The sequence below is a fragment of the Lagopus leucura genome, unplaced genomic scaffold (assembly GCF_019238085.1).
Source record: "Lagopus leucura isolate 7727_CA_CO unplaced genomic scaffold, USGS_WTPT01 Super-Scaffold_100037, whole genome shotgun sequence".
Classification (NCBI taxonomy): domain Eukaryota; kingdom Metazoa; phylum Chordata; class Aves; order Galliformes; family Phasianidae; genus Lagopus; species Lagopus leucura.
Genome location: NW_024962286.1, coordinates 3,056,755 through 3,080,952, shown reverse-complemented (window position 1 = coordinate 3,080,952; position 24,198 = coordinate 3,056,755). Strand labels below are relative to the sequence as shown.

Sequence of the window (24,198 nt, the reverse complement as noted above, 5' to 3'; positions counted from 1 at the left end):
CAGTGTGATGAGGTCAGTGGTTTTGTTGGCTGGAAAAAGGCATTTCAAACTATGTGGACCTCCAAATATCATGTGGCAGCCAAATGAATACTTCCACCAAACAAAAGAGAGATGTTAATGGACTCATCTGCCTCCTGATGATCCTGCCAAGGTTGCCAGCTCTCTTCTGAATCATCTGCTTACCAGATTTTTCTATTCTTAGATGAATTTGCCTGATCTGCTAGGATTATACTTTAAAGAAAGCTCTTATCTCACCCTTTGACAGGCCTGGCTGCTTGAAATACTGACAGCAAATCCATGCCACTGTCTGGAGCTCTGGTCTATGTTCTACATTATCACAAAGAGTAGCTTTACAGGAGCTTGATGGCAGCTTAGGATCCTCAGGATTCCAGGTTGTGCCGGGGCCAGATATCCTGAGCAGTGACTTGGCTTCAGATGCTTAATGCTGTGTTCATTCCTTAGTCTCAGCAAACCCTTACACAGCCCACTAGATTAATTCTACTTCAGTGCACCGTCACCCTTCATCCACCACACAAGATCTCAGAGGTAGATGTTCTTTTTGGGCACCTCGGTGTTCATCACCATCACCTCACAAAGACACAGGAAGGTCTGAAGGACTGTCTTTGGAGACTGGGGTCCTCCCAAAAAGCACTGCCCCTACTGTGGACTGTGGTCTGCTCCATCTCTTGGTTTTAAGCCGTTTTTTCCTCCGATTAGGAAAGCCTGAGGATGTGCACACAGAGACTTTGAACTCCTGCATCTCTCAGCGTTGGGGCTGGAAGTTCAGCTTGTGCCAAGCCAGAGGCGTGAAGTTCATGTGTGGATCTCAATTGCAGTTAGGCTGCGTGTTCAGCTCGTTGTCACGGATAATAGAACATTTGTGTATACGGAAAAATGTGCAGACTTGGGGTCTTTTTGTAGATTTTAATCTTTTCTCCAGGATTTTAGCTTTAATGTAAAAAGCCAGACATTCCTAAATGTCCTGGCTGTGAAATTCACCCACAGCGCATAAATTGATGGCTCCTGTAGAGGAGCATAAATCACTGCACTGGGCCGGAGTTCTTCCACTGACTGCAGGGAACGAGAATTGAAAAAGCCTTGTGTCGTGTGCCCTTGAATGTGCTAACCATCACCGCCAGGGCACAAATAGCCCCGGAGCGGATCCAGGTGTGCCAAGGGCTGTGGGAAGCTGCAGGTTTTGAACACCGAAGTGTTTTCTGCTCTTGGATCAGTGAAACGGTGGAGGTGTTTCCTATGTTCTCACTGACTGTAAAACCAGAAGAGCCGTTTGCATCAGCGGCCGCAGCCACCACAGCTGCGCGCGCGCAGAGCGGCGTGGGGGCGCTGTGAAGAACCGCCTCGCGGCCGCCGGTAGAAACTGTTTCCCGCCCGACGTGTCGCGCGCGCTCGTGTGACGCGTCGAGCGCCGCCCGCTGGCGTCACGTGCGCGCGCCGCGACCCGGCTCTGCTGGCAGCGGCCGGCCGGGCAGCCGGAGCCCGAGGCGGCGGCGCTATGGCGGGCGGCCCGCAGGAGAACACGCTGCTGCATCTCTTCGCCGGCGGGTGAGTGTGGAGGGCTGCTCCCGAGGGGAGCTCGGCGGCTGTAAGAACTCCCGGCGCGCTCTGAGGGCGCGGTGCCGCGGCGGTCGGCTGCTTTTAATTCAAAACCTCGCTGGGCTGCTGGGCTGCTCTGCCGGCAGCGGGCGGCGCGCTGTGATGCGCTGCGGGCGCTCGAATGGAGGGCTGGGTGTGGGAGCTGCGGCCCCTGGGCTCTGCCTTTTCCGGACCCGAAAAGGGCCTGTTCGGTGAGAAAGAAAGAAAGAGATAGAGAAGGCCTTGGTGTTACTGCACGACGGACCTGGCGTGCCGGGATGCTGCTGCTGCTTTGTCTTTGCTCTTTCAAGGGGTTGTGAGTTTGGTGTGTCGAGAGCCTGGGATGGAATAGACAAAAAAACACCCTGTGAGATGGCCTATCACGGTGATTTTAGCCGAAGTCTAGTGAAATCGTTATGATGTGTAAATTAAAAATAAAAAATAAAAAGTCCAGCAAGAAAATCCCACCCACCCACCTACTAGGAGCGTATGTAGTAGGTCTGTCCGTGTCAAAAATCTTTTTTTTAATGGTTTAGGCTCACTGAGCAGTGGGATAGCTGTAGTGTTTGCCAGCTGACAAAGTTCAGAAGCCCACATGAAGCCTATTGTTAATCTGCTTAATTGCAGACATTGCTGCTTCTGTTGCTAAATGGAGAGAGGAGGTTGGCTGTGAAGCAGTAAGTTCATTTAATACAAATATTAAAGCCAACAAAGCCAAGTTTTTCAGACACACAGCCTTTCTTTTGCTGGCTAAAATGGTTGCATTGTTGTAAGTAGTCTCTCCCTGTTGTTTTTCCATTCTCTGCTGGATCCTGTGCCAGAAACTGGACCTGGATGTGCCCATGCAGCCATTTGGGACAGAAACAATGCCTCTGCAGAACTCCAGGTGTCCTCATGTAACTCCTTGCACAATAAATAAATTGGAATTGTAAACTCATTGGGGTTTTAAATTAGCACTGAATGTTCCACCTCTTCCTTATTTATTTTGTAACAGTCTCTGCTTTCCCTTAAGATCTTAATAAACATTTTATGTGCTGCAGCTGGGAAATCATTAGGTTCAGACTGGTTTCGATAGAGCGTGGACGGAAAGAATAGAAGCACAACAGAGAATATCATCCTGGCCTCTTAGTTATAATAAGATTGATCTATTTTTAAAACAGTTCTGAAAGTGTGGCATGGAGGAGAGAGATGGTCTTTTGGGCATACAGGCCTTTACAGGTTAATTGGTGAAGCTGATTCTTGTTCTGAGTGTGTTCAGGAGGTGCAGAAAAATGCACCATCATTTGTTTGGCTGTGATGTTACAGAAAGGACAGTGAGATAGCAAATGTAGTTTTCATTGTGCATCAGCTGATGCTAAGGTGTTTGCCCTGTGCAGATAAGGGTATGAGTGTCTGTGCCCACCTGCTATCCCAACACAGTTCTGATCGGTTGCCCACATTTAATAATGCTGTTACCTCTGCTGTTCAAGTCAGAAATGCAGACTTCTTAGGGCTCACTGGATGGAACAACAAACTGAACGTCAGCTTCAAACTGTCATACAGAACCTGCAGAACCAGGAAGCTCAGACTGCATTATAAGTTGTGCAAGATGCTGAGCTTTGTTCCATGGTAAAATACATTTTTGCAGGTGAAGCTAGAGGAGCTCATTCATTTAAGTAACTTTGTTTGAGATTTACTGGTGGTATTACAGTAGCTTCTTGCAAAAATGAGTATGGGGTGGTGTGTCAGATCTCAAGGAAATGCAATGCAATTTCTTATGTGTGCACAAAAAAGGCAAGTCAGCGTACTTACAGATAGAAACAGTCATTGACTTCCTCTTGCTTGTTTTTCATTTTAAGATTTACAGTAATAATAGCAGGCCAAAAGCTCTTGGGATATTGATGGAAAGAGGACTGTGAGGGCAGAGAAGGTTTCAGAAGCAACAAACAGAATGATGCTTATGTTGTACAACAAATGCAAGCTGCTTTCAATCTGGGTTCTTCCTTCCCTGCTGAAGTCAGTGGAGTTCTTGCTTATTTTTGTTTGGGGAAAACTTTGGCTCAGGCTTCAACAGAGGTGACTTCATTTTGTCTTTCCAGCTGTAATAATATTATTTGCTACAGGGATTTGCAAAGAAGTGATCTTTAAAGGCAGAGCAAAAACGGAACGAACTCCTTACTGTGATTTATTTTGTATAGGTACTGAGTGGTGTCTATTCCTGAACCTCAAGAAGAGGTTTTTTTACTGAAACTAAAGGAACTGTTTCTATGAATAAAATCACATTTGTGACTTTTTTTCTGTTTGTTATTGAGGCTTAACTCTGTAACTCCTTTCTGCTACTGCTGTGAAAGGCAAACTGAGACACCAAGCAAAGCTTCCTTAAGCCACCTGGAAGGGACTGGAAGCATACTTTGGAAAGGATTGTGAAGTGATTTGGTAAGGCTGACAATACCAGTAAATCTCAAACAAAATTACTGAAGTGAATGAGCTCCTCTAGCTTCACCTGCAAAAAAGTATTTTATCATGGAACAAAGCTCAGCATCTTGCACAGCTTATAATATGTTTGTAGAATGGAGAGAAGCAACCTTGACCTGAAGTATGTATTTCTGTTATGCTGTGTATGTTATAGCCCTTAAGCTGATAATGAGATTTGCTGTCTTTCAGCCCCTTATCTAGTTTAGGTTCTCATCTGCTTGATGTAATTCAGTAACAGTGCTCACTGAGGAACACCAAGTGCTGGCAGCAATACATGCACCTGATGACAGCTTTATTTGCTGGAGGTGCTGTGAATGCTTTGTATCTCAAAACCATGAAGAACAGTCTGTATTGTTTTGAAGATGACTTTCCTATGGTTTCTGGGAATGCAGCACCTCACGTTTGCGCTCTTGATGAAGCAGTACTGAATATCAAACATGCAGCCTGCTTCACTGCTTATGCTGTGCGTTTCATGCTAGGCCATGTGGCACACGTCAGAAAAACAGAATGAAATCCCTATCACAAACAAAATCATGGGGAAAATGGCTCATCTCAGTTTGCCTTCAAGGAAAGCAGATGCACTGGTGCTGCAGTGCTGTGCTTTGTGCTGATAGTGCCACTGAATTTAGCTGAACAGAGTCCTGCATCCATCATAGGAGCCCAGTCAGTAGCACCAAATGCAATAATCTCTGCTTTTAATTAAGTTACTTGGCATCATCTATATCAGTTGTGCTAGTGGGTGCTGAGAGTTTATTTCAAATGCAAGTCATTGGTGTATTGGGGGTGGACTTTGTAAAAATAGAAAGCTGCCAGCGAGAGAAAAGTTCAAATTGAATTTTGAGATTTACATTCTTGGCGTGGCTTTTACACAGAATGTTTTCTTTTTATGGAGGGAAATAATTTTTCTGCAACTCATAATGCACAGCACGTTGTATCTCCGTAAGCACTCAGCCCTTGGCTTGAGGGTATGAAACGTGCTCCTGTGTTTGGACGTCACAACTCAGAAATGTGTTTTACTGCTCCAGTGGTAATGTATGCCTGGCTAATGTGTATCCAGAGGGAGTGTTTGTAGCCTGAAGTACAAACACTTTTTCTGGCAGTTTGCAATGGGCCCAAGCTGGTGCATTGTTGGGTGTCTCGCACTGAAGGGATCTGTGTGTGTGATGCATGCAGAGCAGGGCTGGGAACCCCTCATGCGCTTGCTGTGTGACTTGTCAAAGGTAGCGTGCTCTGCGTTTGTTTCTGAGCAGGTCTCTGCCTTTTGACTGAAGGCAGGTTTAGAGATTGTTGGCCTTAAGAGAGTAATGGTGGTGAACACCGCTCACATCTCCGGAACTGCAGTTCTGCATGGTGTCTCATTAAAAACCTCATCCTGATCGGAATTAAGGCTTTAATCTGCAATCGAGGCAACACCTCCATCTTCCCAAATCAAATGGATTTGGCTGCATATTCGCAGCTGAATCTTTCAGGGTTAGGGCTGTTTATGTAGCTGAGAGAGGCTGGTGGTTGTTTTTCCTTCCCAGATGAAGGTATTTGGAACACTGTGGGAATACAAAGTGTTTCTTTTATGCACAGCATGTTATTCAGCCATCTTTGTGGGAATAGAGCAACGCCAGGATTTAATGGAAACAAATTCCCATGTGGAGGAAAATCTGCTCATCTGAACAAGATGTCCAACACGTCAGAGTCCCTAGTAGAACTGTCTGCTGCTTATTTATATTTGGGGCATGGTTTATGCATCCTATTGGCATTCTGAGAATTGCTCCTTTAGATAATGCTTTTTTTCTTCAATGGCATGCAGGCAACATTCACTCTGATCTGTTAAAAGTGACGATGCAGATACTCATTCCCTGTGTTGAATACCAAGGAATTACATACACGTTCCCAGAAGTACTCAAATATTCAAGTCTGCATAAATTAACTGGATTATCAGACTAAAAGGATGAAATTCCAGAAGTGAGCCATGAAGAAAGAAGACAGCTGATGCGGGAGGGACCATGCCAGAGAGGCTCAAAAACGTTATGGCAAGATGTCGCTGTAGTCTGAGCAGCTGGTGGGTCAGAAAAGGCAAATGGAATTTCAGTGTTGTGAATTTATGGGGTGTTACTATAAAAGTGTTGTTCTGGTGTTCATAAATGATGATAGAAAACACAGCAGCGTGGTGTTGGTAGATGAATTAGCTATTAAGGAAATGAAATTATTTTCATGGAATTCACTCAGACTTGCTGTTATTCGAGTGTTAATTATATACATTTATGTACTGACTATATGTAGTGGGGTGAGTGGAGGCATGGATCTGCAAGAGGAACTCTCAAAACACTTTGTCCTTGCATTTAAAGGTCTGAGCTCTGGGGACATGAAAGGTTTTGCTGGAGGAACCATTCCTGGCCTGTTTCTCCCAAATGTGGGCTGAGGCATGTGAGTGACATGAGAAGCATCTAAAAAGGCAGGAGAAACAGAAGTGACGCCCACCAACAAAAGGCTTGTGTCCAAGCTCTCCTTCAGTGCACAGGACAATCAGAGACCCAGCGAGGTCTGTGTGAACAACGTCATTCTTGATCCCATGGCACACACCTAGTTCTGTAAACAACTCTGACTTTATTCAACCATCAAATCTTAGTGGTCTGAAAGAGATGAAGGCAAAGCTCTTTCTTACAGGATTCGTCACTCTGAATGTAAGGATTTTCTCAATTTGGCTACGTTTTCCTTCCCTTAATCAGGGAAAAGGAAGAAGCAAGTTTCTTTAAAGGAGAAACTCATCAAACTCATCTGTTAGATCAGAATGCCAGGCTTGGTCATGTCAGTTTATTCTTTTGGATAACTGTGTCTGAAATGCACAGTGCTTGGAATCCAGGAGCCTCAACAGTATTGGCCAACAATCGTTAGTGTTTAATATAAGGCATTGAGCAAGCACCAGGTAATGCCTTTGTAAACTGGTATGTATTTTTTTGCTGCATTTTTTTTTGCCAGTCTTTACCATTTTCGTGCTTAAAAGTGATTCTCCTGTTAAAGTAGTTCACATACAGAAAATACATGTTAGTACATCTGTTAACGTCCTTTTGTAGTTCTCTGTTCCCAAACCATGCACACAGAGTTCTTGCTGCTCTACCAAGGAATTCTTTACATGCAAATCAAAGGATGGGATTAGGTTTTTTCTTCCTTTCCCTCTCATGGAGAATTACTTAAATCACAAATTGACATTAACATCAAAGAAAGTTAAGTTGTAGATTTGTGCTGCTTTCCAAGGGAAGTCTAAGCACAGGTTTTTGAAGGAATAACGTGCTTAGATGCTTGTACAAACAAAGAAAATTCCTTGTCAATCTGTTCAGTTGTAGGAAATGCCTTTGGAAAAGAAAAAAGCCAACAAAAACCTCTTAAGTCTTCCTAAATCTGAACATGTTAGTTTAATAAAACTAAGTGTTCTTTTTAGTCATCCTCAGAATTATTTTTAGCTGTCAGGTTTCAAAGAAGAGGCATTCAAACATGATTGAGGAGCAGTGACAGAGCGAGGTGTTTGACCAGGAGCACTGATGAGAGTTGGGTGTTGTGCACTGCTGTGTTCTTGGTGTGCTTTCTGTGAGCCACGCTGCATTAAGATGAGCACGGCCTCTGCAGCAGAACAGGCAGCTCTAACGTGGCTCCCCAGGCTGTTGTAGCATAATATGAAGCTCAATGTGTTGTTTTGGTGTAACAACCTTAGAACTCTTTCATTCAGCCTGTTTGCTAGCTTGGGGAATTTCCAACTTTAGCTGCCCTGTTTCCTATTGCGTGGCAATAGTGATGAGCAGCAATTATATTCAGGACTAGTTTCATACTGGGGATTTTTATAGCTCTTTGATGCTTCTTTGGTATCACCTTTGATAGGTGATAGAAGTAATGGCTGCTGGTGGTTTTCCATCACTGTACTGGAACATTCAGATATCATCCCAGTCTCAGTAAGAAACTGATGTGTGATCCTCAGTGGCAACCTTAGCCTGCTGTCCTAGGAAAGGTGTTACAGGAGGGCTTGGAGCCTTCTTTTTTGTGCAGTGTGGTACAGAACATTGAATTCATTGTGTGAAACTCTGCAGTAAAAAATAGTCAGCCCTGGGTAATGTAAAAAGAGTGTGTCTGGAAATCCTCAATCCTGATTCAGGTTTGTTTATTTCCTAATATGCCTTGAAATCTATTTTTTATGATAGAGCTCTGTGTCAGGAGTGTGAACTAGGTGAGTTTGTAGCAACAGATTGAAAACCAAGCTTCCAGCCACCAGCAGTTTCTGTATTATCTGGTTACAGAGAGAAATCATGGGTTAAAGAAAGATGTTGAAAAAGCCCTAGAACAAGAAAAACATGGAGTGAGACAGTGCTAAGAGCAGGATAACAACAGTTAAAAACTATATCTTTGGAAATGTGGGCAAACCGAGTTAAATGCCCTTATTAAAACCATGATTTGAATTGTTTCTGCCATCTACTGAGTTTATTTTCAGGTGGATGCCTTTCAAGTAAGAGGACTTTATGCCAGGTGGGATTTTTTTCTTCTTTTCTTTTGTATATATGAAATAACGTGGATGTAGCACAGTGGCTCCCTGACCACCTTCTGTTCAAGGAAAACCTCCCTTGGAGTGGCCTCCATTCACTGAGTCACGGGCTGCAGTCTCCAGGAGTATGCTCAGTTCAGAGGTGTGTCACTGATACTGCCATCAACCAGCCTTGTAACTCCTCAGCATTAAGTTTCCAACACAACAGCTGTTATCATAGGGCAGGCTGGGCAAGGTGGGTGTGATGCACTCCAGATCACTGACTCTCCTTATCTTGGAGAAATTTGACCTTCCTTTCAGAAGTTGCCTTGGAAAATGTCTGGCTGCTGCTTAGAGTGCATCCTGAGCCATCTCCTCTGCCTTTCCATCCCCTTGCCCACAGACATCCTAGTTTCTCACTCAGTTTCTCAGCTTGGATGTCTCAGAAAGAATGGGAGGTGCTGGAACAGGCTGCCCAGACAGGTGGTGGGGTCACCATCCCTGGAGGTGTGTAAGGAAAGGGTAGATTTGGCCCTGAGGGACCTGATGCACTGGGCAGTATTGGTGGTAGTTGGCAGTTGGTCTTTTTCAACCTTAATGATTTTACGATTCTGTAATCAGCGTGCATGTGTAATATTCCTGTGCTTCTGTTATCAGGCCATGGGAATTCTAATTAATTCTCTTTAGTAGCCTAAAGAACAGCAGCCTCCCTTGTTCCCACCCTCCCTCGCATCCTTGCAGCTTCCCCACGCCAGAGAAGTTGATAGCCATTGTTTTTAAGGGAACCTAACTTGCAGTAGAGAGCTGTTGTAATCGTAATTATTGAAATGGTGGAGGATTATATTTGCTGTGTACAGTTTCTTAATCCCCAGTTGCTTGTTCTCAGCTGCCAGCTTCCTGCTTCCCATAGGAAAAATCCATCCAAGGATATGTCAGTATTAGGACAGCCACCTCTGAAACATGGGTGCGTCTGAAGTTTTTACAGGCAGGATTCCAGCAGATGATCAGCCATGGATTTTTGTTGGAGTTGGGAATTGTTTTTGCGTTTCACCCTTCCAACCTCATCACTACATGGGATCATCATAAGTGTTTCTCAGCCTTCTTTCCCCTCCCACAGGGCTTGGGAACAGTCTCCCTTGCCTGATGTGGAAACAGCTCTGCTTCTGTTAGTTTATCCACAGTGTGGAGCAATTGGAGTCAGTTATGCAGTTTTTTATTTATGCTCTGTGCTCTTGTGACTTGCTATATCTGTGCAGCTACATTTTACTGACTGTCTTCTATTTAAATTGTGTTTTACAGATGTGGAGGAACGGTTGGTGCCATCTTTACTTGTCCCTTAGAAGTAATAAAGACTAGGCTCCAATCTTCAAAACTGGCCTTTCGGACTGTCTATTACCCGCAAGTCCAGCTGGGGACCATCAGTGGTGAAGGAATGGTCAGGCCAACATCTGTTTCACCTGGGCTCCTTAGCGTTCTTAAGTGAGTACTGTTCCTCTGGTCCTTCAGTGTTAATTGACACCAGTGATCTGAGTTTCAATTCCTTGGTTCAAACAAGGAATGCAGATTTTGCTCCAGACTTGCACTGCAGGGATACATGTCAGTTAGGCTTTTGGATTCGGCAGTAGAAAGATAAATTATTCTTTTAAAAATACATGAAGTTCCTGAGTGTTCCTTTAAGCTTCCACAGAATTTTATTGCTAGCACTCAGAAGCACATTGATTTGGGTGTATGGGAGTATTATTTTTAATCTGCTTTTGAGACTTTTGTAGTTATTATATTCTAGGAGTCAATGCACATTGCGTACTCCAAGCTTTGTGCTCAATGTGCTTTAGCTTGCAGGAACTACCAGAAAATATTCTGGGGGAAAAAAGCCTTTTTTTTGTTTCCTTTTTCTTTTTATTTTTTCTTCCAATAACAGGAAGACTTTGAGCTACAGAACAGGTAATCCTTTCTAGCTGAGGCCAATTCTTGGCACAGTGGTTGAAGGACTGAATGAACTATGCACTCTGTCTTTCCTGGAGCCATTCCCAGTCTTCTCTAAGTAGCTGGAATGATACTTTTACTATTGCTGCCCATGCTATTTAACAGGTTGATGAAGTAAAGTTTTGATTTCTCTCTCTTTAGAGCTCCATTTAAAGGTGAGAGTCTGTAGTCTTTCCTCCTCCTTAATGGGCCAGTGTTGTAATGAGATTTCTGATTCTCTGTGTTTTGTGATGCATGTCAGTCACTGATCCATTTTCAAAATTGATTCTACTTGAGTGCTAATTTGAACTAGATGACCCCCAGAATTCTCTGATCCCTTATATTACTGGGAGGAGCTGTTGACTCCATTGAGAGTGGGGAGGCCTTGCTGAAATCAGAGAGCTGGGCAATCACCAACCACAGGAAGTTTAAAAAGAGCGAGTGCTGAATTCAGCACATAAGAAGGGGCAGCCCTGTCTATACATACAGTATTGGAAGGCCACAGTGTGGTTTCTCTGGAGCCTTCTTTCTCCAGGCTGAAAAAGCCCAGCCTGTCTTTGTAGGAGAGGTGCTCCAGCCCTCCTGTGGAGCTGCTCCAAAAGATTTTATACATCTTTTTTTGTTCAGAGGGCACAGTACTTCAAACAGGGCCTCACAAGGGTAGAGAGGGACAACCATCCCCCTCGACCTGTTGGGCACCCCTCTTGATGCAGCCCAGGAGTTGGCTGCATGCTGCAGTTGGCCTTCTGTGCCACAGTGCACACTGCTGACTCGTGTTCGATTTATCGTCTGTCAGGAACCCCAAGTCCTTTTTAGCAGGGCTGCTCAGAGAGTTCCCATAGTATGCGTATGTGGAATTGCCCTGACTCAAGTGCAGCACTTTGGCTTCCTTGAACCTCATTAAGATCACAAGGATTCATCTCTCGAGCTTGTTCAGGTCCCTTTAGATGGAATGCCTTCCTTCTGTATCAGCTGTGCCTCAGCCTGGTGTCATCCACAGACCTGCTGAGGGTGCACTCAATCACATCATCTGTGTCTGATAAAGATGTTTAAAAGTACCAGTCCAAAGACAGACCCCGGGGGACAGCACTTGCCACCAGCCTCCACCTGGACCCAGAGCCATTGATCACAACCCAAAGTTATGGTTCAGACATCATGCAGTGCATCGAGTTTATTTGGATCATTGAGCACGTCACAGGGTAATGCAGGATGGTCCTGCTTAGATCAGGTAATAGAAATGCCAAAGAAAATACTGACTAGCAAAACAAGTTGAATGATTTATGTAAGGCCAGCACACTTGGCAGGTTGCCTGAGGAGAAGCTGCACAGTTATGTAACAGTACAGTGCTAACTCAAATTCTCTGCAGAACTAGATGCTTAGAGTCATTCTGGGACTTGAGTTTCTGTTATAAACAGAGCTTCTTTCCCATGCCAAACACTTTGTATTCAGAGGTGAATCTACAGCAATTCGTGACCAAAAGTATAACTCAATGCCAATTGCCTTCGGTTTTCTTCTTTCCCTTTCTACTTTTTCACCTTGCAGCACTGGTCTAAAGACAGCTGTTACTAAAGGAAGTAATAACTTAAACATATGAGGCTGTTAATTTATTTCCTTTTCCCATCTTTCTCTAAGATCTCCCTTTTAGGGAAAGAAGAAATGGGTTAAAATTAGGTCAACCTTTTAATGTATTTATTAAGCTCATTAAATTTGGTTGACAAATCTTGATTTCATTTCACCCCAGAATTTCTGTGGTGACTATGATCTTGATTTCATTTTACTTGAGGAATTGCTCAGCTGCATGTATCACACCATGTTTTTGACCTATTTAGTCCAGAGGATTAAGAAGTAAGAATGAAATAATCATGCAGTCTGTCATTCCCTTGCTGACAGTGTCTGTGAAGCACAGATAATGCTATTGAAGCACAGATAATGCTATTGATTGTGATCTTTCTGATGAAACACAGACATATGAAGAAAGAGGAGTAAGTTAGATCTCTTATATCCTTACACCCCTTTCAGAATCCTGACCATACATACATGGCTGAACTGGATGTGACTTGGATCCTCTGTTTTAGGAAAACTGTATGGCTGAGGAAGCAGCCCTTCAGAGCCCTGCAAATAAAATCGTTCTAGAAGACTTAAAGATGCTGAATATGAAAGCTCCTTAGCTGCTGTAAATAGAAGAAAAGTAGGTACTCAGGAGGGCAGGTTAAGCCTGCTGCTGTATAGAAAGCACTGCAGAAGGTCGGGCTGTTTTTGTCTAATCCCTTTAAGATTCTCATGAGTCACCCCAGCTGGAAGCTGCAGTCGTGACTGCTAAATGACAAAGAAGGAGTAGTTGGTGGATCTGTCTCCTTGGAGACACTCAGCTCTGGAGTTTACACAGAAAGTTCTACTCCACTGCAGAAATAAAAAACAAAAAACATTTCAGGAGCTCCTATGTATCTTCTGCCTAATGAGCTTGTTTTTGGAATCCGCAGGGGACATTCCCAACAGTGCTAATGACCTAGAAAGCAAACAGAGAATTGGACAGTACAAACAGATGCACGTGAACTTCCCCTGGGACCTGGTGTTATCTGGATTTTATTGCATGGTTTTCACGTGATGAGCCTTTATTTCAGTTGAGGTCTACTGCAGCAGACTGTGCACTCAGCCCCAGTGATTACTGGACCATATCTGGCTCTCGCTGGTGAATAGTTGGCTATTTACCAGTGTTTGGGTGTTAATTCAATCCTTCTGAATATGTGCTCTGTTAATAGGGCAAATAATTGTGTAAAAGTAAGTCTTTTTCACCTGAGCAAGCGTGGAGCTTGACAGCTGGACTATCACAGAAGCTCTAGCTGAACATGCCTTCCAAGATGTGGGGAAAAATGGATGAAAATGGCTTTGGAAACTTGGGCTGTAGCAATTGCAGAACTACGGGAAAACACTATTGGATTATTATCCTGCTTTACACCTGGTCATGAAATCTGGTGACACACAAGGGTAGTTCTGTAGTTTGTGGCATCCTTTGGAGTCTTGCTATGAACTCTTTTGGATGCCCTCAAAACCAGAACAGTTACTCTGAACTACGTGGGGGAACAGCTTGTAGAAGGGTGCAGCATTCAATTTCCACTGGGAAAAAGTGACTAATTGTGAAAGGGGAAAGAGTGCTGGTGGTTTTAAATTTTTTGTGCCTCTATTGAGGCAACAGACTCCTAAACTGCTTAAGTTTCCTGGATACAGAGAATGACAAAAGTATTCTTTGTTCTTCAGTCAATTAGAATTGGATTCTCTGTGAAACTATGAAGTTCAATTCCTTTCAGCTTTCAAAAATGGAAATTGTAACCTTCTGTCATACGACACGCATTCGCCTGCAGTGCACTGAAGTCTTACAGCACAGTGGTCTTTATTCAGCAGTGTATAATTCTGCTAATTTTCTTATAATTCTTTTGTGCAGTTGTGAACTTAGTAGTTTTCAAACCAACATTGATTTCTTCAGCACAGTTCTTTTGACTGATTGTCTGCCAGAATAAGAAGCGTAACTTTTAACCTAAATACTACCCTTTTTTTCTCTGTTTGCTTTTATTTTAAGGTCAATTCTGGAAAAAGAAGGACCAAGGTCACTCTTCCGAGGTCTGGGTCCAAACTTGGTTGGAGTTGCACCATCGAGGTAAATAGTTAAGCTGTTGCCAAAAAGCACATTTAAAGCATCAACCCAAACATTGCAGCCCATTTGCAATATAGAAGTCATAGAAGGTCATAAAATTATCCCATCCATAAACTGCTTTGCAAAGCATCAGACTGCACAGCTTTCATGTCAGCAACTAATTCTAAAAATCATCCTTACGCTTGTATAGCACTGACTTTCACTTACATATATAAGTAACTAATGCATTTAGTACCTGTTTCTAGTCAATGTTCATATTCTCTTCTTCAAAGGATGGAATACTATGGAAGTCAGTACTGTTTTTTCTAACAATGAAACCTCAATTTGTCAGTTTTTGACTTCTGTAAACTTCTGTATGTGTGTCTTAGCTGCTTGTTGTGATCTGTGCTTTCTGTTATCAGTGGAACTTTGTTCATGATGCTATCCTCAAAGAAATAATTAGGAGGGGGGAATATTTTAATGTATTACTACAAGTGTGTGAAACTGCTTTTAGTTAAATCCAGGGTTAAGTGCTGCCAAGGCAACTACAGCTCTGACCAAATGTAGGGAAAACAGAGGCTCGTAGTGGGATGTTACAGTCCCAAGGGTACAAAATGTATTAAATGCCAGGGTTGGCATTAGTACCCAGTCTAACTTGCTTTAACAAGACCATGTTGCTTCGCATCACAGGCTTGGTATGAAAGTAAGATATTTCTACCCTGTGGGTGTCGAGTCAGATAGTGGCACCTTAGAGGAAAAAAGCTTGTATTCCTGCAGATGGACACATCATACAGAGGCCCCTTTTTAGAGAGTCCTGTTTTTTCTAGAGGAGGTAATACTGTAATGTACCTAACTTGATGTCATGTGTATTATTGCTTTTCTTCTGTTCTTTGTTTTTCCACAGAGCTGTCTACTTTGCGTGCTACTCCAAAGCCAAAGAGCGATTTAATGGCATTTTTGTACCCAACAGCAACATTGTGCATGTCTGTTCTGCAGGTTCTGCAGGTACGTGTTTGCAGTTCACTTTCCATATGGTCTGCAGCAATACTCCAGCATCTGGTCCCTTAGCAGTACCTGCCATGCTTGTGTTGGTGTCTGCATGGCTCTGAGATGCACCTTAATTTTTTGAAGTATGTATTCCAAGCTGTTATCAATACAAGACTTGTTCTCAGTAGCTAGAAAATGAATGAAGGTTATCATAAGGTAGGGCCTGGACTTTCAGTCTGTCAGTACAGGCTAATAGATAATTCCTGACTGGGGTCTGTGAATAATTGTGACATCTGTACAAGTACAAGCTTATAGATCCAGAAAACATTGGTATAGAGGATCTACTTTCTAGGAAATATATCCAGCAATCATCTCCATACAAGGGTGAGATCAGGAGATGTAACTGAGATTGTGGAACAACAGTATGTATAAGGTGTTCTTAATGAGCCAAAGTTCAGAGACTATAAATAAAATCTGTGAGTCTGGAAACATCTCGTTCTCTCACAAACAGACAGGAGTGCTTGGCAGGATTGCTTTGGAGACTGTTAAGGAACACTCTGAGGAGTTTAAATTGGTGTTTCATAACACTACTAAAAAGGGGTAAATTTGTTCTTAGCACCTAGTTTGAATAACCACCTATCTCTGCAATCTAAAGTTTGTAGCAAAGTTGTTGCACGTGTTTGTGCCAACCCACCAATTGCCAATGCAGTCATACAGTCCTACTCTGTTGGCACAGTGCTTTCTGTAGGTAAAGTGCCCTTGTGAATAAGTTATGGCAGTGTTATTTATTGATTTAAACTTGTGTGGTTTGGCCAAGTTTAGCATTGAGGAAGGGTTTTAGGAACTGCTGGAGCCAATGAAACTGATAGAAACACATGCTTGAATGTCTTTCTGATTGAAGACTTTCAGTAAGAACATTGTAGAACCATGTGCCAGGTGCTACAGCTACAGAACTGTGAGTAGTGGCATGACCTGATGCTCACCTCTAAAGGACAGGGACCCTTTCAGTGCTAGTGAAATATTCTAACATCAGCTTTTGGGGGAAGCCAGAGATAGACTCCACAGAGCTCGATCCCAGGAGTTTGCTAGCTCTTGGCTTACCTTGTTTGCAGAGGAGCTGTTTTACTGTTGGATGCTTCGTAATGTTTCTGAATTCTTCTTTGCAAATTATTCCAATCAAAATGCTATAAGAATATTTCTGAACAGTTTAAAGCAAAAGTTAATAGACATCAGCAAACCTTTGGTACTGCTTTAGCCAAATTATTTTGGCGTGTTGTATTTTTTTTCCTCCCAGGATAAGGAAATAGCCTGTTCTTATTGGAAGAATACTGCAGAACAGCTTCACTAATTCAAGTGTCAGTCAGCAGAGTGATCATTAAAAATGTTTGCCAAACTGACCCCATAGCTGTGGGTGGATTCAGTTGATGAGGTAGCTCAATGGCACCACCTAGAGCCTTGGGGAAAACAAGACACTAATAAATGCATGTTTTCCCTGTCTATTTTTTCTAAAACCCAGTCAGTAAGTAAGCTGTCTTGCCTACAGCATTGTTTAGAAACATGAAGTACGTAGGTGCAGAAAGAAAAGAGCCCTTAAGGCCATTGACTGATGCCTTCTGGAGCTTTCTTAATATAAGATAGTTCTCTGGCCAGAGACAGATTAGAAGCTACACACCTGTATGTTGTCTGAAACCCTGCAGCTGGTAACTAGAACTGTCACTGCACAGTGTGTATAGTTCATTTATACAGTTCATTTCATATAGTTCACTTGCTTGAACAGTGTGGACTGCCTGAATTCAGCTATACTTCTGTTTTTCTTTCCACTTTTTCAGCCTTTATCACAAATACCCTGATGAATCCTATATGGATGGTGAAAACCAGAATGCAACTGGAACGGAAGTAAGTAACTGAAGGAGATGGGATGCTGCTAAATGGCTAAGGGAGCCTCTGGAAAACTCTGAAAATCTTAGATGTTTTTTTCTGATAGCTGTTTAGACTTTGGTAGATCTTGCCCTATTTCCCCAGTTCTCACTTTCATCTTGGAAGCTCCCATCCTGGTCATGCTGGATGTTTAGGTTTTGGGTGTTGGGTTAATCTGATTCACAGCTTCTATACAGGGATGTGGAATTTGCCTCCAGCCTGAGTTAGATTCAGGTTTTGGTTCCACTGTAAAATTCCAGTAAATTTAGATACAGCATTAATTTGCCCTCAGATCCTGCTTTAAAAAGTCTTCTGAACCTCAGGGGTTGGTGTTGAGGCTCAATACATCAGTGACTGAAGTGCTCTGAATGAGCAGTAATAGAGACTATGGAAAGGTCAGGGGAGCCCACGTGGGGAGCCAAACGTGGCTCACAGTCCTTGTCCCACTTGGCAACACCCCTTGTGCTGGCCCTAGATCATACAGACACATGTATTACAGCAACACACTGAGGCTGCTGATACACAGTGAAGTAGCTGTAAGCAGAAAGAGTGATGTTTTTTAAATTCTAATGAAGCAGGATTTGTTTAATTTCATAAAACGTTCCAGAGGCAGCAAGAATCTGTTGCAATGGTTTAATGTTCTCATACTCCCTTCAGCATTGTATCATGGTTAACCATAGCTCCTGAAGGCAGAGGGGGAATTGGGCACTAATGTCTTCCAGTTGGGTGATTCATGGTCACTGGTGGATATTGAAGCAATGAGGGATTCAGGTAATAAAGTGACTCGTTAGAATGGAAATTCTTTCCTGCAAGGATGTCTTATGTGAAATAAGCAAGATCCTTTAAGACACCATCCCTTATAAATAATTTATAAGCCTCGATTCCAGCACTTCACAGGGTGTCACCTTTGAGCAGAATGCTGCCTTGTTAAAATGAAAGACTGTTTCTCGTGTAGGAGACTTATGTATCTTGGCCTGCTGAAGGTTGCTTTAAGTGGAATTAGTAGTGTAATGTAAAGCAGTGTCTCTTCAATACTTATTGTCTTTTAAAGCACTGATGTGAACTGTCACAGACTAGTTAGAGCTGGAGCTGTAAGAATTATTACATGTATGTATGAATTTGCAGAGCCAAGTGTGGATTCTCAGCATAACAGTCCTGCTCCACACAGCTTTCTTAGAAGATTTTTGAAGTAAAACTTGTTAGAGAACCATTCTGTAGTTCTGAAAAGTATTGAAAGCCATCAGGTTTTTTTGTTGTTTGTTTGTTTCAACCTTTATTCTCATTCTGGGCTCATTATGTTTTCTGTTTTGTTGTTGTTTGTAGAGTCAGAGGTTCAAAACCAATGAATGCTCTGCAGTGTGCTAGATACGTTTACCAGATGGAAGGTATGCGTGGTTTTTATAGAGGATTGACTGCCTCCTATGCTGGGATTTCTGAGACCATTATCTGCTTTGCTATTTATGAAAGTTTAAAAAAGCACTTAAAAGAAGTCCAGCTGCCCTCCTCTTCTTCTAACGGAACCGAAAGGAGCTCCACAAACTTCTTTAGACTGATGTTTGCTGCTGCTGTTTCCAAGGGCTGTGCCTCTTGTATTGCTTATCCACATGGTATGTTAACTTTTCCATTTGTGACTGCAGAACAGCTGTTGCCTCCAATGCGAGGCAAATAATTAGTTTTATGCTTGTGGAATTCCTGTCTGTTTGAACGGCCTGTGCGTGTTACTGTGGCATGTGCATATGCACTGAGATTTTTAGTACTGTTCTTATTCCTGCCTAGCTATGTAGTGACTAGCATTTCCTCGTTTCAAAGCTACTCCAAAAAAAGCTGAGTGCCTGTTGCATCCATTCTCACTAGTAGCCTCATCTATATGAGTCCCAACTGCTTTTAGAAGCTTTTATACATTTAGTAATATGCAGACTGAATAATAGTGTTGTGTGGTATTTGGAAGTAATTAAGTATTTAGAAGAATAAATAGGTGAATAAATAAGTGAAGGTTTCTGATTATCTGAATTTGCATCTGAAGTAATACAAACTCAGAAGAGGGTGCATGCATGCAAATCGGGGGGTGGGAAGCACTCAGTGGGTAAAGAGTGGTGTTTCTGGAGAAAGGAGTGAGTGTCATTGTGGTTTTATAGAGCAGTACTGGCTACGTGAGTATCAGTGAAGTGTTTCATTTTGTAGCAACTTGACCAAGCAAATAATCCATTTTTTCTAGATGGAAGGGCACCCCTCTTTAACATCCTTCTTGCCTAAAGGACAAAGCAGGCGGGATTTCACATCTGAAAGCCCTGGCTAGCAGGCAATGGGTGCAGGGAAGTTTTAACTTCTTTTTTGATCTTGGCACGTTTCAGGGATGTGTAAGTCTTGTTAACCTTGGGCTCTTGTTCTACTTTTCTGCAGAGGTCATACGGACACGGCTGCGAGAAGAAGGCACTAAGTACAAGGCCTTCATTCAGACAGCACGGCTGGTAGCACGTGAGGAAGGCTACCTCGCCTTCTATAGAGGACTTTTTGCCCAGCTCATCCGGCAGATACCAAACACAGCCATTGTGTTGTCCACTTACGAGTTAATTGTGTATCTGTTAGAAGACCGTGCGAAGTAGCAGAGCCAAGACTGCTGTTACTGACTGTAGACCAATGTCTTCGTTGAACAAACAGTCCTTAATGACTGACGCAGGTTGCATTGTTGGTGGAAGAACTGCAAGTCTGTGATCACCTGCTGAATGTTTTCCTTTTGGATTCATGCTTTCTGAAAGGTTTTGAGTCATTAACGTTAATAGTTAATTATAACTTTTTTTTAACTTAATGATAATTAAGCAGCTACTAAATTAAATTACACTATTTAATTTAAGTATATGTTTGTCCTTTTTCCTTAAGCACAGCCATTGTGGTCAAGGAATGTACCTCATACCATCAAGTGGTCTCTTGGACTGATGTTCATTAAACTGTATTAAAACTGAAGAACTGGCTTGGAATTTTGAAACTTAGTCTTCCTACCACTGCAGTTGTATCATCTTTTAGCACTAAAGTAAGCTTATGTCCAGATAACTTTGACAGGTCTTCTAGTTTATTTGTGGTACATCAGCTCTTGCTGTGCAAACATTCTGCAGCGTTCAAGAGGCACACCAGAATCTGTTAAAAAAAGCCACTTACACTGGTAACATTTGCAAAATAAGATTTTGAAGTGGGAAGCACTTCAGTAAAATGTCCTTAGTTACAGCACTGTGCATCTGTGCACCAGTGTTTGCAGACTGACCTGTCCTAACTGCTTTTAGACCTTGCTTTTGTGAATGGCTGAGAGCATAAGGACAGTCAGCGTTTGAGGCATGGCCACCTTGTAGAAATTCCATGAGATGTGCTACCTTGGTCGTGTATCCTGACCTAAGCCTTTTTCTACTGCAGAGCTGTTTTTTGTGTTTTTCAATGCTGGGGACCTGGAAAGTAGAAGAGAGGATAAGATAGGTCTCAAGTACGACAATCTTTGAATGCAGTTCTGGATTCTGCTATACAGTACGACATTCAGGAATAAATCCCTCTTTATTTGATGTCTTTGTAGAGCAGCAGTAGTGGAACTGAGATAGTCTGTTATCTCATGGTCATGTCGCTGGAGTTAGCACCAAAAAGCCACAAAGCCTGTGTAGATATTTCCTTTATCACTGTTTGATTTCTTAGAGAATGAAATAAGAAGGATCTGCCAGACTTGTGCAACAGTGCTACGTTTCACATTAATACAGTATCTATCCATCCCCCTCCAAAAACACAATATTGAAGGGGAACTCTTCAACACTACTCATGATATAGTTCTTACCTTTCAGTTATAAATAAAATATCCTAGAGTTGATCTGATTGGCCCTCTCATGAACATTAATTTCAGTAATTTAATTTCAGTAATACCTTTACTGCTTGTGTTGCAGTAGTAACTTGTGATTAAAAGATAGTCTGCATAATAATTCCCGAGACAGCAGGATAAAATATTTTAGAACTTAAATAAGATCTGTGTTTTGCTTTGGTTACTCTGTGCTCTCCTATTCATTAGTGTCATTTGCTTTGACAGCTGAAACAAACACTGCAGCATTTGAGCCCAGCTTCAGTCTTCCCTGCTGCTGAACAGAACAATAAGCTTCTCATGATCTGAGCAGGTGTTGAGCTCTTGAGCATAAGCAAATGTTCATGGACATCTTTGACTTCAAGGAGCACATACAGCAGAGATGTTTTTCGGACTTGGAAGGATCATGCAAAGCATTAAGAAACAGCCTGTTAGTGAGTAGGGTTGTCTTTTGTAAGAGAAAGCTTTCAGGTTAATATTTGATTGCAGAAATACAATGGATTCAAACCTAGCTGGTGACTGGTACTTGATGTCATATTTGACATCAGTGTGATGGAGGAGCACAGTACAAGTGATAGAATGTGTGTGTGCCTCATTATGAGGCAAAACAGTGCAAAAATAGCTGGTTTCTATTATGTTTCACTGAAAAGAACATATCATGTTACCCTTAAGCTAAAATAAGAAACAGTTGAGTAACTAAAAACTGACATGGAGATGATGCCATCTTTAATGGAGATGATGAGCAGTGAAAGCTTTAGTCTCTCTCTAGATGTCAAAACTGTCACACAGTACTGTTTCTATTTTTAAGAACCAGGACACTTGTGCTGCTGCTCTGAAACTTCTGAGATTTGCTTTCTTGAATTAGTATTCCTGTGCAGTCACAGCACTCTGGCTCTCTTAGAGTTAGTCACATGTGTAGACTGCTATTATCCAAGAATGGGGGAACTAAATGATACTGCAGAGGGGTTTGGGACTTAGAGAAATTGAGTAGGGTTTTGCTTCAGCTCGTTCTGGTGGGAAAAGAGGAATTCTGGATTTTTGTAGTTGTTCTTTAAGCTGTACTGCTAGCTGTGACAAAATTAGTCTTAATTTGCTGGAGCAGAGCAGGCAACCAGGACTAAGTCAGTTCCTGTTCATAAACGAGCAGTTAAATTGAAATTGAAAGCATGTTGCTGCAATAATGAGCTCCTCAGGTTGGTTATTTTAACTTTGGAAACATTCCTTTGTTTTTTGAAGCTGTAGACAATCTTCCCAAAAACCTTATGCTAAAAGACTTAGTGCCTTCCTTTGGCCAACCATGGTTGCCTGGACATTCCTCAAAATTATCTGTTCACTGACTGTTGTGATGCTTCTTGTATTGTGATTGTGCCCCTTGTCAGCATTTATAATTATTTTTGCAGAAGTTCTTTATTAGTTCCTTTAAGAAGGAAACTCTTGGTAAACAATGCATCTATGGTTGGACTGATAATACAGATACAGTCAGTAGGAAGGGAGGGCCTTCTGCAGAAAGAATAGACAAGCCTTTGAGTGCAGAAGGCTTGGAGTTCCTGCAGAAAGACTTGATGGGCCAAATGACTGGGTTGCACTTCCTCCTTCATTTGGTCTTATAAAACAGTCCCTAAATAATTCAGCTAAACAATGGAAGAGAGATGACAAAGATTGCATCCCTCTCCCATTTATCAAGAGGAAATAGTCACTGTTTATCCCATATTCCATATAATTCATTCCCATGCATAACTGTGTGGAGATAGAAATGAGGTTAAGATCCCAACCACACTTAAGCTTAGAAGTAGAGGTTATTTGCAGCACAGCATTTGTCTGTGATGAGCTTTTCCTTTGCAATTAAACAGCTGAACTCAGTTCTAAACTTCTGCTCAGTTTCAGCTTTTTAAAAACAATGTTGGCACAACTTGGTTTGCCCACATTTTAAGCTTTTTTATTGGTTGCACTGAAGGGGTTTTTTTTGTTTGTTTTCTTTAACCAGGAAAACAGCTGTGCAGTCTGAGGCAGGATCAATCTCATACCTCTTACCTTCATGTAAAAGCAGGGCATGATTGTCAAGGCATCTTCTAGTTCTGTAAGAACAGTGACTCCCATCTGGATGTGCTGAGAGGGGCAGAGCTGAAACAGGTATGGGTTACTTTGCTTTCTAGGGGAGAGCTGGGTGAGCCTGACTGGAAAACTGCTCGCATCAGACTCAGGGTCTTCCCATGAAGCCATAGTACCTGTCTAACAAGACAGAGGAAAGCCTACAGTAGCAGTTCTCAACTGCTGGCTTACAGGCAGCAAACTGCTTGCACAGCCCCTCCAGCTGCTGCTCGACTTGCCACAGTGTGCCTTGGCTGAAGGGAGCTGTGATTTGCAGCGTGTTGCTTGCAGGGTAGCACGGAAGGGAGCTCAGATCGGCAGGAAGGGGAGAGAGTGGAAGGGCTTTGTGTTTTCCTGAAGGGGGCGGCTCCGTCTCATAAAGAGCTTATTCACAGAATGGCCAGGGTTGGAAGGGACCTCAAGGATCACAAATCTCCAACCCACTGTCACATGCAGGGCCATCAACCTCCCCATTTCACACCAGCCCAGGCTGCCCAGGGCTCCATCCAACCTGGCCTTGAACACCTCCAGAGATGGATGGGGCATCCACAGCCTCTGTGCGCAGCTGTTCCAGCACCTCACTGCTCTCTGTAAAGAATTTCCCCCTGACATCCAACCTAAATCCTCCCTCCTTTAACTTAAACCATTTCCCCTTGTCCTGCAGCTATCAGCCCTTTCAATTTTTCTATCGGTTTCGCTTTCATAATTCTCTCAGCCACTATTTTACTTTCCTTGCCCCCCTCAAAACCACGTGTCGACGTAAATGGCAACGTTCCCGTAAGCTCCCTGCTTTCCACCGTGCGCGAGAGGCCCTGGGAGAGACGATGTTCCTTTTGGAAGCCTTTCTCCAGGCCTGGGCCTGCAGCCGGGCCGAGCTGCTGCTGCCAGAGCCTCCCTGCAGAGGGTGCTCGCTGCGGCACGCCCGGCGCCTCGGCAGCACCGCGTGTCAACGTAGGAAGAGAAAAAAGAGCAGAGCAGAGCAGAGCAGGCAGCGCGCAGCCCTGGCGCCGGGCCAGGCACGACGGCCCCTCCGCCCCCCGGAACGGCCGGCAGCCCGGCGGCCGCCCCCGCCTCCGCGGCCACGATCTCGGCCTTTGCGGCGCTGACTCACGGAGCCGCCGCCGCACGACTCCGGCCTTTCACGCCGCGCCGTGAGTCACGGCTCCCGCCCCCGGGCGGCAGGAGGGGCGGAGCGGCGGCGGCGGGGGGGCGGCCGAACCGCGTACAAAGCGGCGCCGCCGAGGT

General features: G+C 43.3%; 1 protein-coding gene across 1 annotated transcript; it reads left to right on the top strand.

Annotated features, from left to right (window-relative positions):
• Positions 1–1,485: 1,485 nt before the first annotated feature.
• On the top strand, positions 1,486–20,514 carry SLC25A33 (solute carrier family 25 member 33). The gene is made up of 7 exons (XM_042883379.1): positions 1,486–1,563; positions 9,845–10,024; positions 14,082–14,159; positions 15,040–15,140; positions 16,952–17,018; positions 18,363–18,646; positions 19,440–20,514. The coding sequence occupies exons 1-7, from the start codon at positions 1,514–1,516 to the stop codon at positions 19,640–19,642; spliced, it is 963 nt and encodes a 320-aa protein (XP_042739313.1). The 5' UTR covers positions 1,486–1,513; the 3' UTR covers positions 19,643–20,514.
• The last annotated feature ends 3,684 nt before the right edge of the window (positions 20,515–24,198 follow it).